The 20,625-nt window shown below is 44.9% G+C and overlaps 1 protein-coding gene across 1 annotated transcript in view; it reads right to left on the reverse strand.

Moving 5' to 3' along the window:
• RIPOR2 (RHO family interacting cell polarization regulator 2) overlaps positions 1-20,100 on the reverse strand; it is a 77,338-nt gene extending 57,238 nt beyond the window's left edge. Inside the window, exon 1 of the mRNA XM_063298992.1 lies at positions 19,999-20,100. Coding sequence (XP_063155062.1) covers positions 19,999-20,065 — 67 coding nt within the window. The 5' untranslated portion in view covers positions 20,066-20,100. The remainder of the gene's footprint in view (positions 1-19,998) is intronic.
• Positions 20,101-20,625: the final 525 nt, after the last annotated feature.

Consider the following 20,625-nt stretch of genomic DNA (forward strand, 5'->3'; position numbering starts at 1 on the left):
TAGTGCATTTATGATGCCAGTCGTTTGTTGTGCTCTGTCTCCCACCCCCCTCCTTTCTTATGGCAGAAGGAAAGAACTCACAAGTGGGCTTCACAGAACTGTACATTCCAATTTCTCCGAATGCTTAGCAACCAGAATAAGCTAGCGGATTCTTTGGGCACGGTGTATTTGTGTGTGTGTGTATGTGTGAGAGAGAGAGAGAGATCTGTACTGGTGTAATTACTGTACATGAATGATTTCCAGAAACCAGTTACGTTTTAAAATAAAAAAAAAAAGAGAGATGTCCAAAGATTATCTGTGCAACCATATTCCTGAGATCTATTTATAGATATATTCTCAGGTTTTGTTTTTCCCTGTTCTACTGTGTTTACATATTAATTTATGGGACAATTTTGGATGGAGAGGTAAACATCTCTCAGTATAAGTGAATTATATAAGTCAGGGCTATGTGTATCTAAATCACACAGTCAAAGCATAGTAAATAATATTACAGCTAACTTCATCAATCTGTTGCTTCTCAAATGTGTGACTATAATTCTCATAATTCCTGGCCAGTGCAAATTTTAATTTTGTCGTCTGGAAATTATTGGAGGTACCAAACGTAATCTGGAAGTAGGTTGGAGGTATTTACTTACTTACATATCTTTATACACCACCTAGCTCCCAAGACTCTGCACAGTTTATAGGCATCTTAAAATAGAATCTAATAGAAACCTACCAACTCAAATCACTTATGAAATAATTATATCAAAATACAAAATAATAAAAAAAATCAGTGGCATCCTGGCTTAACTATAAAAGTCTAAAAGAAAAAGAAAAATCCTACCAATCACTGAATTCAAATTGCCTTCCAAACGCACAGCCATACCAAATCATTCTGACAGCTCTTTGAAAGGCCAAGGAAGAACCTTGCAAGAGAACCACCAGGGACAAGGTGTTCTACCATGGAGGGTCCACCACAGAGAAGGATTGCCCTGATTTCAATGAGGGAGTGGATCTTTAGCATCTTCTCCCTGGAAAGACACCCAGGAAGGCAGAATCCAGTGGAAGGTGATGGTCCTAACTTTTCTTGGAGACAAGCCATAAAGAGCTTTATAAGTCAAAACCAGCATTCTGAAATGGACTCAGAAACCTATAATAAAGAAATTGACTTTTAAAAAAAGATCCTAAGCAACAATAATGCCAACTCTACTCCAAGGTTCTAGTTGCAAAAAAGTTTGAAAATGTAAAAGATAACTAAGTATTTTCTGCCAAGTAAGTCATTGCAACTTAAAAAAAAAAATTATGTAAAATCTCAAGTGTTGTTATTATAGCATATACGGTATTAAGCAAAGATTTTGAGTTGCCTATCTACAGAACCTGTATACTGACAGTTTTCATCTTTATTGCTGAATTAATAATTAACGTTGCAGGGCCACAGAACTAGGGTTAGTTACATAAGGTTCAAAACATTGCATTAAACACCCAGAGTCCTTCTTTTGGGGGAGATGGGTGGTAGCAAAATCTGAAAAACAAACAAACAAACAAACAAATAAATTAACAGAGCAGTGTGGGGAAAGTGAAGATATTTAGGGAAGAACAAATAATGTTTAGAACTGAGGTGAAAAACTTGATCAAATAATATTAAATCGCATCACTCACTTTGGCTGCTCTGAAATAACTAGCATTATTAGTTTTATTTGCTCATGTACACAGTGTTGTATTCGTTAACAAGTTAGAAAAACCATAGTGTCCTGCTCTACCCGTAACACTAAGCATAGTGGGTGGATTCACAACATCTTACTAAGACATAAATTAACACACCATACCTTGTTTAAGTATTATTTGTAAATCTGGCCTCTGCCTATACTTATCACCTGTAATAAGCAGTCATTCGAGTTCACTGGAGTTGGGCGGCCAATAAATTTAAATAAATAAAAATAAGATAGAATTAATTACAGACCTTGAACGTTTGTTCCCCCCCAGTATTTTTCACTCTACTTGAGACATTGAATCCAAAAACTAACTTAACAGATTTGCTGACTCCAATGGTAGTATTATGTACCTACTGTGAAGAAAAGTTGCCTAAAATATCCTTGGTATAATCATGCTGATTTTGTAGGATGTGGCACTGCTTTCCACATGGTTCTGATACACTGCAAACAGCAGCCCTCCCAAATATGGTCTCCTCTAGAATGCCATTCTCCAGTGCTCAACCAGAATGGCCAGAGTTGTACTGTAGCACCACTAGATCAGTGTTTCTCAACCTTGGCAGCTGTAAGATGTGTGGACTTCAACTGCCAGGATTCCCCAGCCAGTGTGCTGGCTGGAGAATCCTGGCAGTTGAAGTCCACACATCTTACAGCTGCCAAGGTTGAGAAACACTCCACTGAATTAGAGAAGCCAGACATAAAGATTCTGTACACACACGACATCAAGAACAGTACAAAATTGTCGCAGAGATGCAAGGAAAAGGAAACCATCCGCATAAGAGTCCAAATAGTTCCTGCATAATTGCCATAGTGCAGAGTTCTACTTGTTATTGGTTTACGTACTTATGTAGTGCTTCCTTCCGAATCTTGACTCCTGGCAAGAGTCTGGACAAAACCCTGCAGTTTTCTTGGCAAGATTTTTTGGAGGTGGTTTCTTCCTAAGGCTAAGAGAGAGACTGACTGATCCAAAGTCACCCGCTGGTTTCGTGCCTCAGGCACGACTAGAACTCACGGTCTCCCCGTTTCTAGCCTGGTGCCTTAAACGGCTGCACCAAACTGGCTCTCACATGGATATCATCTTCCTGGTGTTTGAGGATTTACTATATTGTTAGATTGTTTCAAGTGCTTTTCAGTTGTAAAATAGTAAATAAGAAAGCCCATTCTTCTATTCTATATCTGAAACATGAAAGGTATGGGGGGAATGGACTGGATCATCCCATTCTGCTCCGTTCTAGCACAAGGACAAATCCTCTTGTACAGTTCCTAACCAGAAAACAGATGTAGTGTTAAATTTTAAGGAGTCCTTCTGCAGTATTTGAGATGGGACACAATGTGCTGGAAGCTACCATTTCCAACTCTGTCATGAAAAACACCTCCTGGTCTATGCTTTATTTTTTTCCCCAAAGAACTAAGTAGCATTCGAAGTATTAATTACAGTTGATGCTATGTTTTTTGCTATGTTGCAGCAAAAAAACATGCCTCTAGTTCCAGCACTGAAACTTCAGTACTGTATCAAATCATGTTTTAGTCTTGCTGCAAAGAGGGAGGGAAAGGAGAGTTTAGGCTCAGCTTCACCAAGTTTCTATTTTAAGCTTTCCTTTATGAATACAGTTTGAATGAATTCAAATTGTTCACTTAGCGTTAGCTATTATTCAGAGTCTCCAAACCTGCAACAACTTTACTGATACCCTTCATCTATTTCTTTTGTTTCAGAGAAATTCATTTTCATATAACATTACTTTTGCAATAATCAGTGAGGATTATAAACATCCCATTAGTGGCATTATTTTATCTATCAGAACTCAAGAGATTTTACCTAACAGACTATAGAAATAATCCAAGTTATCTGTCATCTTGGTTCTAATGAATAGTTTTGCTTTTCTAGATTATGACCAAATCAGAACATGAAATGATTAGTGACGCTATTCATTCTGCTAATTTTTGGCTTAAGTTGTTACTCTCTGTGGTTATTTATAACAAATGAGAATAGAAGCAGACTTGAAAAAAAGAACAAGAAAAGAAGAAGTGGGGATATTGAGTCAAATACAGTATCTATGCCAATGAATGCAATGATAAAATAAGCACAAATTTAACAGATCTAGAATTTTACCTGTTACATACAGTATATGACCGGGGGGGGGGGTTGTCTTATGAAGTGATCTAGGGTCATTTTGAGTCACTGAGACTCAAGGAAGTGGATAGGGCCCTTTGCAGTGTTAGTTCTGCCATTTCTTAACTTCAATTTAGTTGGCAGGAGTTTGGATCCAAGCAGTAATCAATACTTCTCTGAGTGAAGAGGTGTTTCCATCACCTCTGCAGGAAGTGGCAATGCATCCCCTGCTCACAAAGCCTAAACTCAATCCAACCTTCTAGACAGGATGTTTCCAACCTTCCTTTTCTTGGAAAGGTTGTGGGAAAAGTGGTGGCTTTAAAATTACAAAGGACCCTAGAGAAAGAGGATTATTTGGATCCTTGGCAGCCAGGGTTGAGGTAGACATAGTGCAGAAACATCATATCATACTATGGATGACTTCTGGAGATCTGGGATCTGGGCAGTGCAACATGCCCTGTTGTCCTTGATCTCTTAGTGGCTTTTGATACCATTGACCATGGTACCTTTCTGGTCCATCTCTGAAGGATTGGACCATCTCTGAAGGATTTGGGGGACAGTGTTTTGCGGTGGTTCTCCTCTTTTCTGAAGTTGATTCCAGCCAGTGGTGGTAAGAGAGGCAAAATCTACCCAAAGACCTCTATGGAGTATCTCAGGAATCTCTCCTCTCTCCATTTCTTTTTAACATCTATATATGATGTTTGACAACTATATATGAAGCTACTTGGAATGGTCATCTGCTGGCATGAGGTTGGATATCATAAAAATGCTGATGATACCAAGTTATACATACCGTGGGCTGAACTAGTCATGTTGTGGTAGTCCTAACCCAGTGCTTGGAGGCTGTCAGTGTCTTGACAGAGAGGAATGGACTTTGATGGAATCTCTCCCAAATGGAGAGGCTTTCGATTTATGGCCAAAATGATTCCAGAGAAATTCCATCTTTGACTCTGAACAGGGTTGTACTTTCCTGCTTAGACATGGTCTGCTATTAGGGAGTCCTCCTAAATCACAGCTCCTGCTTTGGGAGCAGGGGACAGCTGTGACTAGGAGGGCTTTCACACAGTTACATCCTGTGTGCCAGTTGTAACTTTTCCCGGATTAGGACAGCCTGCTCATAGTCACTCATGCTCTAATTACCTCCCATTTGGACTACTGTAATATGATCTATGTACCCTCGAAGAACATCTTGAAAATACAGCTGGTGCAAAATGCAGCTGTTTGGATGATGATGGGTGTATCTCAATATACTTGGGTGAGTGGATAACTAGTGCTTTGGGAGCTGCACTGGTTATTAGTCAGCTGCCAAGTGCAATTCAAGGTGCTGGTTGTTATCTTTAAGGCCCTATGTAACTCTAGACCTGGTTATCTGCAGGTCCACCTTTGTCTGTATCCATCTGCCTATCCAACTAGATCAAACAGGGTCAATTCCCTTTAGGACCTGTGCCTATGGGATTGTCACCTTGGAAGTGGACATTCTCAATGGCTGCCTCTACTCCTTGGAACTGCCTCCCAGTAAGAATCCAATCAGCTTCATTTCTCCTAGGCTTCAGGAAAGCTTTGAAGATCTACCAGTTCTATCTTGCAGAGGAGAAAGGTGCTCTTTGACCGGAAGGTGGGATTTCCGCCCTATAGTATTTGTTGGTGTTTATTTATTTGTCTTAAATTTTATGCTTATATATGTATGCAGTTTCTTGGGGTATTTTATATGTCTTTTTTGTAAGATACCTAGAGCCTGCAAGAATGGACAGCATACAAAAATGCAAATAAATAAATAAATAGAAACAAGGCTAACTAGAACATTGCTAGTTTTGCAACTAGCAAATCCAGTGTCTGGCTTAAATAAAATATGCTAACTGAACCTGCAGAAACCATGTGTACTTTATGAAGCTGGCTTTATTTTACTAGAAAACAAATGGATATAGGAAGGTTATCAGAACTGGATAACTGAAGCAGCATGTATAAAATAACCACCAAACCCAATACTCTTAAACAGAGATGATGAAAAATGCTTAGTAAAATAATACCCTCCCTGTGATCTGTGTAAGCTATATAAAGTAAGGCCACAACATTTTCCCTGGCTAAACTGGTATGCATGAGGTGACTTTTTTTTATCAATACATGTCTGGAAATATTAGTGTGGGTGGATAAATAGGGGTTGGAGACAGGAAGCAGATTTGCAGACAGTTAAAGTAGATATGAAATATCTTCATGGTGTGTGTACTCATTCCAATGCCATGTCTAATGAACAGGTTTTGCAGATCTTTGTAGTCCTTCAAGTAGCACAAAATCTGTCAGATCAGATAGTATCCTGGGATTTTTATGAACACACAAGCAGTGTGTAGATTTATCAATTGTTTCTATACAGCAATTAAGGTGCAGGTCATTTGCAAACTGCAATCATTTTGCTCACAAAGAAAAACAACTATGATGATAAACACTTTTTGTCATTTCAGCTGCATTAATTAAGTATCTGCAGTAAGAACTGTTATGTGGCAAAACAGAATCTAATTAGCCATTGAAGCTATTTTGGCTGTTGGGTTATAATGTATGTGGTGTAATTTCATGCATTGTTATAAAGGCATAACTATAAACGTACAACTTAATATATTTACATTTACACTTTCATACTCCAGAAAGCGTTCGAAGAAATAAAAAAAGATAAAAAGTAAAATAGGATGTACTATATGGCCTACTTCTGTTAAATTCATTCATTTCTAAAGATTAAAACAAAGACTACTAAAAATGGGGAAATCTTACCAAAAAGTGACTGCATCTTAAAAAAAGAAATGCCCTAATGCCCCAACTTAGGTAATGGGAGCACCTGCTGTGGGAGTAGGGTGGGAGATTAAGGAGTCAAATGGTTGCTATTGCACAATCAAAGCCCTATCCCTTTGTACAGACATGCAACATCCACACGTGTACAAAAGAAGCGGGACTCTTATTGGGTGGTCAAGTTTGCCATCTGGCTTTTCTAACACCTTCCCCCAATGGACATTGCTCCTATGTACCTTGCAATTATGTGGGCTTCAACTCCCAGAATTCTTCAGCACTGGCTGGAGAATGGACTGAAAGCTGAAGTTTACAGAACTGAAGTGAACCCAGGATAGGCAAGGCTACCCTCTAAAGCCTCAAAGGTATTACAATGTCACGGTGATGCAATGAAGGCTCGGGAAAGTCAAATATAGTGCTGGGAGAGCTAGAAAGATTTGTGCTTAAGGTATTAGATTAGCACCAAGGAGACCCAGGTTCTAATCCATGGAACCTCAGCCATGGAAGCCCATTGGCTAACGTTGAGTCAGTTACTCTCTTTCAGACCAAACTACCTCACAGGATTGTTGTCGTAAGGAAAAATAGGAGTACAAAAGGTAGCATATAAATGTAACAAATAACACATAATTAAATAAAATCAGTAGCACAGCATGATACACATGTAACATAACTAAAGAGAAATATATAAGAAGGTTAATATTTTGAAGTTATATTTTCTGAAGTTATAAGGAAATCAGTTCACAGTTCTAATTCTCCATATTAATGTCTGAAAAACTCTAAGATGGCTATTGATTGGGGGGGTCTCTGATGATGGACAGAATCCCCACTAGAAGGTGGGGTTCTGCCATACTACACTCTGAAGTTATAAGGAAATCAGTTCACAATTCTAATTCTCCATATTAATGTCTGAAAAACTAGAAGGTGGGGTTCTGCCATACTAGAAGCAGCCCCTACACTCAGGTGGCAGACAGCTGCTGCTGTAGAATGTCCTGATGCAGGATATTCCAGGATTGGGATAGAAACTAACCTTGGTTCCCATTTGGGCTGGGAGAGGCAAAAGAAATTCAAGTATCCACCATGTGCAACCTATCTTCTGTCCTGACTAGTACAAGCTTGCAAGAACTATGGATGAGATGCAAGAACCTTGGCACTCCTTAAAGTCCACTCATAACTGCTTTGTCAATCTGTCTTTTTAATATGTTAGTTCAATAACTACTATATTTGATTTGCAAAAACATAGCCATAGGTAATATGTTGGCTTGCAATATAGTTTTTAATTAGAGATCCTAGTTTGCATAGAATAGTGTATACTGGGGTATAACTGGGTTTTAGTTGCACTTGGCATACTGGCCAAAATGTGCCAAAACTGACTGGCATTGCCCTTACTATTAGCAGGGAATGCTAGTAACTTGGTTTATTCATTCCTTTTCTTACTAAAGAGTATTCTGTAAGATCTTTGGTTGACTAAACCTATAATCCCCAGCACAGGTGAATATTTATGAGATTTGGTGATGAGCATGGCATACAGAAGACTCTGATTTGGAATGTAAAATGAGTAAATGATAAAGTACATGGATTATAAATCACTGAAAGAAAAAATAGATATATTGCTTGTTTTTGAAACTAAGGGAAAGAGAAAGGATGTAACAGACCTGACTGAAAGTGAACTTGTAATATTGATGACTGTATGCACTGTACGGAAATGAAGGTGTGGGCTTAATTATGAATGAAAGAAATAAACGTATGTCAAAAATAGGAATTGGTGTCATCCAGATTAGTGTGGATGTGTGGGAAAGTAGGAACCCAATGGTTAGTAATAGTTGCATGCTATGTTCCAATGAATGGTGATAAATGAAGAACCAGAAAAATTGTGCAACATTCTGAATGAATGTGATCCAGGTAGGAGAAAAAAATCCTTCTGTCAAATGACATTAATGGATGGAAGGAAATGGGAAGAGACATACGGAAGTGAATGGGCTATCTGGAAACCCAAAAATGAATAGAGTGGCCCCTGTTGGATAGTATCTGCTTAGGAAAAGGTCCATTGCAAATATTTGGTTTAAACATACATCTATTCATGTGTACACATGGCAAAAGGAAAAAAAGCCACCTAACTATTAAAGGATGACTATTCTGATTTATTATGAAAGACTGAAAGAATTAGTGAAAGATACAAGGGCGAGTGAGGTTCTGAATGCACATCAGACCATTTTTCAAGGGTGTTAAGTGTGGATCTTGTGAAAAAATGCATGGAAGAGAAGTACATAAATGAAGCAATGAAAGCAGAATGATTGCTAAAAGACAAAATAAAAGTCTGTATGAAAAAGTATTAGAAGATAGATTAATCTCTCAAGGAAAGGAATGGGAAGTGGCCATGAGGAAAGAGGATGTGGAAAATGTTTGGAATTGCATTAAATAATTATGTTACAGAGTGCCACAGAAGTATGTGTAGTTATTAATGGGACATATGAAAGTTGCTTTGTGAATGTGAAAAAAATGTGTAAGATAATGACTGCTGCAAAAAATGTGATGAGAAAGATATTGCATAATGTGGAGAGATTAAAGAGATAGTGAAAAAGAATAAGGAACAGCTGCTTGAAAGAGGCAGCACAAATGTAGAATGGTTTTGATACAAATAACAAATATTTTGGAAATGGATAAAATGTCTAAAGAAAGAGCCTCCAATGAATGGAATTCAAGAAAAAAAATGATGAAATGATCTAGGATGAAACTGAGAAGAAGGAACACTGGAAGATTTTAGAGAATTGTATAGGAATGATAGTGATATACCAAAGAGTGGAACTAAAAGGAATGTTATTAATGTTAAAGCCCAAGTAAAAATAATAAAAAGAGATGCTGTAATGATGTTTGAAAAAGGCAGGTGTCATGAGTGCCGTTGAGCTAAAGTCATCAGCGCAATGGCACTCATGACAATGACAAGGAAATAAGTGAAGGGGCACAAGTTAAGTAGCCATCAACCCACAACGACTAACGGCTAACAAACAATAGCTAAACTAATCACGGAGCCACCCAAGCCATCAGCGACAATACAACGGGGATCGCCCAGCTGAAAGCAATCAGCAGAAGAATGGAAACCTGAGGATGGGCGATCCTGGAAACCCTCAACCAATGGCAGGGCAACGCATGGGACAAAGGGGGGTGACGTGACCGTGAGCGAGGGGGCGCTGACCGGCGCGGGGTATTTAAACCCCGCACCGGCGCGCTCCTGTCACTCTCAGCTTTTTTCTACCAACGTTGTACCTAACCTGAAATAAACCAGAACCTGCTTTGCAAACCAGCGTCTGAATGTTATTCAGAGGTAGGCAGCGCATGACATAAAGCTGAGAGTCATAAACTCAGCCTCGCCGAGCCCCACCGGACGACAACGAGCCGAGGGAGGAGTAGACGGCGAGAAGACCAGCAAGATGAGGCCGGAACGGCGCGGGCAAGGAGGGCGAGCCGCGCGGCAAGAGACAGAGGAGGACCGACCGAGGCCAGAGGCACCGCGGACTCCCGGAGCCATGGACGCCCACCCCACCCGACCCGAGCCTCAGCTCCAACCCCAAGGGGAGATGGCGACGGAGGCAACCCGACCGCGGGAGGGAGCAGCACGACTTCCGAAACCAGCGGAGGACCCCGCGCCCCACATCGCACCCCAGCAACGGGCGTGGAGCGACAGCCCCACGGTGCTCAACACGGAGGAGGACGACGGAGACACCCATCAGACGGAGGAGGAAGCGGACCCGCGGCGGAGGGACGATGAACCCCACCGGCAACCCACCCCCGAGGACGCGCCAACGGAACCGGCCCCAGCGGCGGCGCGGGCTGTGGACGAGGAGGCACGAGCTGAACTCGCGGCCATGCGGGCTCAGCTGACGGAACTCCGGACCATGCTCCAGGCGCTTATGCCCCCCACGCCACCCAACGACGTCCCCGCACAAGCCCACACCCCGAGCGAAGCACCGAACCCACACGGGCCAGCGGAGAGCCAGCAGACGGCACAGGCGGCCGACACCACACCCCAGGAAGCGAGAGGCGGGGCCGCACAAAACGCCCGGGCCCCAAAGGACTTCCCCATCTTCTTCGATGGGACCCCCTCAAAGCTCTCGTTTTTCATCACCAACGCTAGGGAGTTCATGGGGAGGCACGGACACTCCTATGACTCCGAGGCCGACAAGATCGCCGCCGTGGCGATCAAACTCCAAGACAGGGCGGCGGACTGGTACGTCCAACTGTACGAGTCCAGCTCCCCCGCCCTCGCCACCTTCCCTGCTTTCATCAAAGAGATGAAAAACTACTTCGAAGACCCCCTAGCTAAAGTACGGGCGAAAAGCGCACTCCAGAGACTTAAACAGGGCACACGCACGGTCCCTGACTACGCCCTGGAGTTCAAAGCCCTCGCGGGAAAGGTCTGCGACTGGTCTGAGACCACCCTGCTGGAAATCTTCAAAAGGGGGCTCAACCGCGACGTTCTCCAATGGGCCCTCTACCGCGACGACCCAGAAACGTTACACGGGTGGATCCACCTCGCGGGGAGAGCCGAACACGCGCACCGCACCTTCCTTATGACAACCACGGAAGACACAAACGATGTCGGGAAAAAGGTACCCGCACCACACGGGGGGATGGCCGGCCCCATATACTCAAAAAAGAGGTTCAACCGGGAGCCCTGCGGGAGGTGTGGCAAATTAGGGCACAAGACGGCGGATTGCTTCGCCAACCGACCGCCGACCAGCGCGCCCAAGCCCGCCCCGAAAATTAGCCCCAAACCACCCAACCCGGGGCCGCCCCCTCACCGCCGAATGACCGTGGCCACAGCGACACCGGAAGAAGGCTGGGACGCGCACTGGGGGGAAGAGGACAATACCGACCCCGACCAGCCGGCGGGAAATGCTCCCCGCCTGCTCTGAGACGCGTGGCAAGGCAGGCGGTGGGACAGCAACGCGGACCACCTCAACGAAACGACAAAAGCTCCGTAATATTGGCAGCAATCCAACTCTCTGCCGGCAACGGAGCCACCATGGCCGCGGCACTAGTGGACTCGGGGTGCTCAAAAAACCTCATCCACCCCGACCTAGTTGCCAAACTCGACCTCCGCTGCTTCCCCCTCCCCACGCCGCTGGCATTCCACCAGCTGGACGGCTCTACAGCGGGAGGGAAACCAGCCACGCTACAAACCGAGCCGGTCACCCTGCAAATGGGCACTCACACCGAGCGCACATCGTTCGTAGTCACGCCCATCGGACGGCCCATTGCAGTCCTGGGGATGCCATGGCTCGCGAAAAACAACCCGCGGATCAACTGGGCGACCCGCACCTTCACATTCGGCGACGGCGAGTATCGAGCACCAGCACCAGCTGGCAAAAGCAACCCCACGGTAGGACGAGCGGAGGCGACCACACAAGACAACGCCGCTACCACAGCAGACCTACCAGAACAATACGCCGACTTCTCCGAGGTCTTCGGAGAGGCAGAGGCAGACCAACTACCCCCCCACCGCAAGACGGATTGCCGGATCGACCTACTGCCCGACGTCCCCCTACCTAGACCAAAGATCTATTCGATGACCCCGAAGGAGATGGCAACCCTCCGGGAGTTCATCGATAAAAACCTAGACAGGGGATTCATAGAGCCAGCATGCTCACCGGTCGGAGCCCCCGTCTTATTCCGGGAGAAGAAAGACGGGACCCTACGGCTCTGCACCGACTACCGGGGCCTAAACGCGGCTTCCCTGTCCAACAAATACCCCTTACCCCTGGTAAAGGACATGCTCGCCCACCTCTCCACGGGCAAAGTCTTTTCCAAATTGGACCTTCGCGAAGCGTACTATCGCATCCGAATCAGGGAGGGGGACGAATGGAAGACGGCATTTAACTGCCCCCTAGGCGCCTTCCAGTACAAGGTACTGCCCTTCGGACTCGCGGGGGCCCCTGGGGTGTTCATGCAGCTCATCAATGAGGTACTGCATGAACACCTGTTTAAAGGGGTCCTGGTCTACATCGACGACGTCCTCATTTACACAAAAACACATGAGGAACACGTAACCTTAGTCAGGCAAGTCCTCGACAAGCTCAGAAGGGCGCAGCTCTACGCAAAGCCTACAAAGTGCGAGTTTCACAAAGAGCGCCTAGACTATTTGGGGTATCGAATCTCCGGGGACGGCATCGAAATGGACCCCGCAAAAGTCGAAGCGGTGCTAAACTGGGAGCGGCCCCGCAACAGACGGCAACTACAGAGCTTCCTGGGATTCGCGAATTTCTACAGGTCCTTCGCCCGGGGGTTCGCTGAGATAGCCCTCCCCTTAACGGACCTCCTCAAAACCAAAGGGGTGGGGGACACCCGACGCGCCAAGAACCCAGGCACAGTGCTGAATTGGACTCCCGCGTGCCAGACCGCATTCGACAAGCTGAAAGCGCTGTTCACGACGGAGCCAATCCTCGCACACCCGGACCCAGAACGGCCGTTCGTGGTCCAAGCCGACGCCTCAGACTTCTCCCTGGGAGCCATCCTGCTACAAAAAGACTCCACGGGGCTCCTGAAACCATGCGCCTACCTGTCAAGGAAGTTCTCCGAGACAGAGAGGCGATGGCACGTCTGGGAGAAAGAAGCCTTCGCGGTGAAATCGGCACTAGAGACATGGCGTCACCTACTCGAGGGAGCCACCCAACCATTCGAGGTCTGGACGGACCACCGGAACCTCGAGGCCCTACGAACGCCTAGACGCCTTAGCCCAAAACAGGTCCGATGGGCCCAATTCTTCAGCCGCTTTGATTTCCAGCTGAAGTTCATGCCGGGCAAGAAGAACTTCCTGGCCGACGCCCTCTCCCGGCTGCCCCAAGACGAAGAGCCCGCCCCAGACACCATTGGGACGGTCCTATCCGCCTCGCAACTGGGAATGGCCGTGACCACCCGAAGCGGCGCACGGAGGCAACTCGACGCTACGGCGCAGCCGACGGCGGGACAACCGGCGACGGAAAGAAGCCAACCGCAACTACCAGGGGGAATGCGCACGGACCTCGCCGCCGCCCTCAAAACCGACCCCTGGTTCCTGGCAAACCCCGACAAGGTAACGATGGCGCAAGACCTGGCATGGGGGGAAGGCAGAATCTACGTCCCGGACTCGCAACGCCAGGCGATCTTGCATAGGTCACACGACGCCAAGCAAGCGGGACACTTTGGGTTCCTCAAGACCCTACACCTAACACGGCACCAATTCTGGTGGCCCGCGCTCAGGCGAGACGTAAAAACCTACGTGGCGTCCTGCCCAACGTGCGCTAGGGCCAAACGGGCACCAGGCAAACCCGCGGGGCTATTGCAACGAGTGGCAGAACCCTCCCGCCCATGGGAGGAAATCTCTATGGATTTTATAGTGGACCTCCCACCCAGCCAGAAGAAAACGGCCATTTGGGTGGTGAAGGACTACTTCTCAAAGCAGGCCCACTTCATCCCCTGCACGTCGGTCCCATCCTCACAACAACTAGCCAAACTCTTCCTCATCCACGTGTACAGGCTACACGGATGTCCCGCACGTGTGGTGACCGACAGGGGCACACAGTTCACCTCCAAATTCTGGCGGGCCTTCCTGAAGCTGACGGGGACCCAACAGGCCCTATCTACGGCTTGGCATCCGCAGACGGACGGAGCCACTGAGGTTCTTAATGCCACCTTAGAGCAATTTATACGATCATATACGAACTACCACCAAGACGACTGGGCTGAACTGCTCCCGTTCGCCGAAGTCGCATACAACAACGCCGTCCACACGAGCACGGGGAAAACCCCGTTCGAAGTGGTCTCGGGGCGCGACTTTGTCCCCATACCGGAGCTACCTCAACCCCCGGAACCCCAGGTGGACGCCAGCGACTGGGGACGGAAGATCGCGGAAGCATGGCCAGTAATCACGGCGGCGCTAAAGGAGGCACAGGCTGCTTACAAAGAGCAGGCCGACAAGCACCGGCGCCAACAACCGCCGTTCCAGGCGGGAGATATGGCCTATCTCTCCACCAAGTTCCTAAAGTCAACCCAACCCTCGAAAAAACTGGGGCCTAAGTACATCGGGCCGTTCCGAGTCACGCAAATAGTGAACCCGGTAGCAATACGCCTGGACCTGCCACACAACCTCCGGAGACTCCACCCGGTGTTCCATACCAGCCTCCTAAAACCGGCAACCACCTCCCGATGGCACCCAAGCACGCCACAGCCCGCACCGCTAATGATCGACGGGCAACACCACTTCGAGATCAGGGACATCCTCGACTCCCGCAAGCAACGAGGAACTCTACACTATCTGGTCAGGTGGAAACACTTCCCCCACCCGGAATGGGTGGCGGCGCACAACGTTAACGCGCCTGACCTGACCAGAGCATTTCACCGGGCATACCCCGACAAACCGCAACCAAGGTCAGCAAATCCAACCCCCCCCCCCGCAGGCCCCCCCCCGCCTCCCGTGCCCCAAGGGAAAGGGCCCCCCCCAAGCCCGCGACTTGGGTGGACCTTCCCCCCCCCGGGACTCACTCCCCCCGCCCCGGGCCCACGGGGTGGTGACAAACGATCGCCAGCACCCTCCCCCCGCCCCCCGGCCGCGGGGGAGTGGCAAGCAAGTCAACAGGGCAACCTGGGGGCAACGCCCAGGAGACACAACAAAGGCGACGCACTCTAAATAAGAAAAGAAGGGCCCTACCTGGAGCTGAGCAGCACCCGACCAGCCACGCCTCTCGCCTCGCCGAACTGAGCCAAACAAACAGGGTGTGGTTGGAGCATGCGCGCGCCAGGTCAGAACCCGAGCATGCGCACCACGGACACACCCTGGGAAGGCACGTGGTAGAGGGAGGAGCAAAGGGAGGGGCGACAACTACTCCGGCGGGAACTTTGAAAAAAAAAAAAAAAAAAAAAAAATGTGGCGTTTTGACAGCTCCACGGGGAAAACCCAGAAACCCGAGGGAGAACACTATTCGGAAAGGGGGCAGTATGTCATGAGTGCCGTTGAGCTAAAGTCATCAGCGCAATGGCACTCATGACAATGACAAGGAAATAAGTGAAGGGGCACAAGTTAAGTAGCCATCAACCCACAACGACTAACGGCTAACAAACAATAGCTAAACTAATCACGGAGCCACCCAAGCCATCAGCGACAATACAACGGGGATCGCCCAGCTGAAAGCAATCAGCAGAAGAATGGAAACCTGAGGATGGGCGATCCTGGAAACCCTCAACCAATGGCAGGGCAACGCATGGGACAAAGGGGGGTGACGTGACCGTGAGCGAGGGGGCGCTGACCGGCGCGGGGTATTTAAACCCCGCACCGGCGCGCTCCTGTCACTCTCAGCTTTTTTCTACCAACGTTGTACCTAACCTGAAATAAACCAGAACCTGCTTTGCAAACCAGCGTCTGAATGTTATTCAGAGGTAGGCAGCGCATGACAGCAGGATTGCAGATGTAGATGGTATACCTGAAGCAATGTTAAAATACAAGCGTGGTTGTTTATGGAATGGCTATTCCTCGTTTGATGTGTGTGTAACGACTACATCCCTGCTTAAATATTGCCGACAAACGGACCCTGCCATAGCAGGGGAAAAACGCTAGGAAGAAGTTCATAGATGGATGTTGTAGAAGCAAAAATAGTTTTCAAGAATAAAAAGGTAGACTTGTAGTGAATGGTGTTGATGTAAACTAGGTTTAGTCAGATCTCTTTTCCTTTCCTCTCCTGCCTGTAATTTTTTAGCTCATAACTTTACACTCTTTGTCTGCACTCTGTTCCCCAAAAGGGAACAGCATGATGGGATACCTAATATATGATGTTTATAGCCTTGATCTGCTTGATGTACATAATATTATAAAGTGTGCAAAATATGGGTGGAATGATTTTGTGGTTACAAGATCAACAGATATTTAAGAACTGTGATGAGGAAAGGGCAACATAATTTGTTCTTATTAGTCTGATGGTTTTTAATGAATTTATACTCTATAAAGCCTTTTTTTTTAACTGATTCATTCTGTAACTGCATTTTCTTTTCACAGTTAGTATTATCTTATGGCATTTGTCATAAAGGTCTGTTTAAGATACCTTAAATAAAATCATGAATTTTAAAATATCATGCATACAGATACACACTACTATTGGCTGTACTAGTATTGCTTTGCCTTTTTGTCAAAAAGCGTATTGTTCTGAACAATGAAGTATTTAGATCTTGTCATAGCTATCCCATGCTGTTTCCCTAGTTTCTTCAAAACTGTCAGATTTGGACCAAACTGTTTCTTAAACCATTTACTGTATGTCACAGAGTCTTTTGTCTTGAGCACACCCTGCTCCTGAGAACCAGAGCAATATATGAAATACTACACTGAACACAGCTGGTTAAACTAGCAGACCACTTAGCTTGCAGTGAATATATATTATTCCCTTAAGAGTGACCACACACACTTTTTAACACATTTTCCTCAGAACTTTTTCTTAGATACTTTCTTACTACTTTCTCAGAATCCAGACTTTCAAGCATTTTAGAATTCATTAGTAATGGCTGTAAGCATGCTGTGCCAATGTGAGATGGTGATGCAAGAAGCAGATACTGTTTAAGAGTAAGAGATGAGTTCTTTCTGAAATCCATTTTAATTTCCTCCCTAGAGACTAGTAAAATACAGGTTTGAGTGATAAAAATGGAATATGCAAAAATGCTGTAAGTCTAACGAAATGTTATTCCAGCCTTAGAACTAATTAATCTTCTGAGTTTTCCTAAAATAATCCTATATAATAAGATTTCTATTTGCACTGAACATTCCTATTATGACATAGAATGTAGTGGTTCAGAGGGAGGGTAGATGGGAAGAATTAATTGCAAAAGCACTTTACTAGAATTTGACATGGCACTGAGCTAGTTGCACAAATTTGCCATCTCTTTACTTCCTCTTGCATACAGGAAGAACATAGAAAGGAAAAAGCACCTAATGGTGCAACTGTATATAGGAACATCATTGCAATTTAAGTAAAATATATTGCACTTATACTTTAGGGGACACTCCCTACCACAAAATACTTGAAGGTACTCACCATCTTTTACCCCAGTCTTGATACAAGAGTGTTTTTTTCATGCATTCAGTTACATATGGTAAATATTTTCATAAAAGTTCTTCCATTTTCACCATTTACAATTTGGAATGGAATACTTCAAGAACTGGCAGCCTTCCTTAAGTGCTAAGGGCTGTGTTGTGAAGTCCTCCAGATTAAAAGACAAAAGCAGTTTTGGAGCATGCAGAGTGCAAATGCAACACCTTTTTGCAACCCTTTAAAGAAACTATGCAATCCAAATAAAGGGGATGTTTGGTTTAAGAAGCTGCAGGTAAGTGCTTCATTTGTACCCACATGCATTCTGAAGTGTTGCACAGTCCTAGTAAATACCAACTGTGAACTTATAATGGTAGAACATTTGTAAGGTTCAATTTACCATTGAACCTGAAGAGGTAACAACACTTAGTGATAACTTTATTGGACTGAAAATATACAGAGAATTTGGGTATCAGAGATTAAGCATCTAGTAAGCCAAATTCAGGATATATTTTATGAAGAATTTTAACTTTTCCATTTCCAGAATTTTCTTGATGCTTCTGTTTGTTGAAGCAGTTCTATTGGCTGCTGTTTGAAGGCTGCACGCAATTTGGACAAGGGCGTGTATGGCCTTGGGAAGAAGGCCCGGTGCACCAGCAGTTGCTTTGTGAAGGGCCAGGCCAGGTGCCCCTTGTCAGCAGCAGGAGGAAGAAGTTGGTGAAGGTCAACTGGGGGAGGCAGGGCCAGCAGGGCGGAGGGCAGGCAGAGGCAGCGGAGTGCAGGGCAGCCAAAAGGGCAGAGACGCGCGGGGGGGGGGGGAGATAGGCGGCAGGGGGAGTTGAAGAGGAGACAGTCCCTTACTTTACCAAGGCTCGGGACTTGGGGGGACCAAGCCAGGAATGGCTTAGATCAGGGTGGGTCCTTGCCTAACAACCGGGTGGGATTTGGTTAATGACAGCAACTGGGACTGCCAGGATTCCTGTCACTAAGCAATGTGGTCACGTGATGTCTCGCTTTACATCCGCATCACTTAGTGATGGAAATTCCGGTCCCAATTATTGTCATTAATCAAGGACTACCTGCACAGTGAAGTGGTATACACATTTTATAAATATATTATAATAATAATAAACATATTGTAAATAAAAATCTCCATTAGTGCTCATGATTCCAGTTCACACCCTCGGTCTCCTGGTAAGCTTGCTGTTAGAGCCCACAAGATCTATGCTACAGAAGGTCTAAAGGTGTCCTGCTGATTTTAATGTTCATCAGTGAGGACATGAAAATAATTTACGTGCTACTTTTCTAATATATTTGAGCAAAAAACTGTGGCAACCTAAAAACTGTGTGCCACTCCTTGGTGCGTGTTCTCTCGAGGTAAGAAGCTTTTCGGTTCTGGGAAACCCACAACTGTGCTATCCCTACACTTGCTTTGATGTTCACCCATATGCTTGACACAAGTTTGCCTTTTATAAGAGTTTGCAGGATGTCACATTTTGAATTAAAGACTCATTTTAAATTACATTTATCCAACACAAATATTTAGCATCCATACAGAGAAAACTAAGCATTGTTTTTATGAGTTATTTACATACAATTTTTCTTTAACAGCTCTATATACACAATAAGGTAGCTGAGTGGTACTAGCTCCATAAAATAAATGAGAAGCTGATGTTGAAAGGTAGCAGTTTGATTGCCTAAGAACCCACAATCTGTTCATGACCCACTTAAAATTTTAACTGTGGTGTTCACATTTAATTTTATACATGCTGACAGTTCAGAGGGCAAGAGATGATAAATTATATGTACTGTATCAATTGTCTTCATTTTTGTAATCTACCTGGAAATTAATGTCTTTCATTCTGAAACTGCAGAGACATGATTAATGAGTTGCTTAAGTAAGAAGAGTTGCACTGAAGCTACTGTAATTCTTTTTGCCTGCCTGCTGAAAATGAAAACTCTATTAGTGCAAGAGTTATAACTAGAGTTGCTGGAATAGTTTGTTGACTGAAATTATAGATAGTTAGTATTAACATAGTTACCACAGAATGTAATTATAACTAAATTGGGGTTATAATTAAGGCTGCAATCCTATGCAGACTTAATAGAGAGTAACTCCCGTATTGGGTCCCACTTCTGAGTGAACACTGCTCTTCAAAAGTGCTTTTAGAGCTCATTCTTCTACTTAACATAAATATAATTTATTGTTATGCGTATACTTCTAGCACTTTATTTAACCAAGAGAACTTCCCTTTGTGAAGTGTTTATCCTTAGGTTTCTTGGGTTTCAACATCTGAACCTTTACCTCTAAGAAATCAATAATGTGCCATCAACCTATGACCAGTATGTAACAGCTAAAAGAACAGTGTTATAGAATATAATTTACCTTCACAGATGGTATTATCTGCTTCATCAAGCACAATCTGATCTTCTTCCAAATGCATCATGGCCATGAGTAAGCTGAACAGCTGCTGAACGTTAAAGCTGCTATCAATACTACAACAGATTTACTTCCTTGCATGAGCTCCTTCTCTGCTATTGGCTGCAACAACTTCCTCATCTGCACTACTAGAACAGCCTCATTTACATGAGCATAGTAGTTTCTGCTTTCTTTTCCCCTTTTTTGTAGCTTTTGAGATCTGAAGTGACTTATTTTCCCTAGTGCAGAGAACATAAACCACTAAGGTTCAGAATGCAGAATGAATTCATTTCACAGTGCCAATCCACTAAGACTCTAAGGAGCTCAGTTACATAATCAGCACATTGTTGAAAGGAGAAAGAAGAGTGGTTATATTAATTTGATGTTTCTTTTAGATTAGAAATATTTCACCCCACGAATTCTGTGAAGTTTAAATGTTTACACATGTATCAAATATATAACCTTATATATAATTGCCTCATAACTAAAGGTTTCCCATATAGAAGAGATTTCAACATGAGATATAGTCGCAATACACATGTACACCTTTATGTGTGAAACTGCATGCACTGTTTATGGTTTGTGCATAGGTTG

This window comes from Candoia aspera, chromosome 3 (assembly GCF_035149785.1).
Source record: "Candoia aspera isolate rCanAsp1 chromosome 3, rCanAsp1.hap2, whole genome shotgun sequence".
Lineage (NCBI taxonomy): Eukaryota > Metazoa > Chordata > Lepidosauria > Squamata > Boidae > Candoia > Candoia aspera.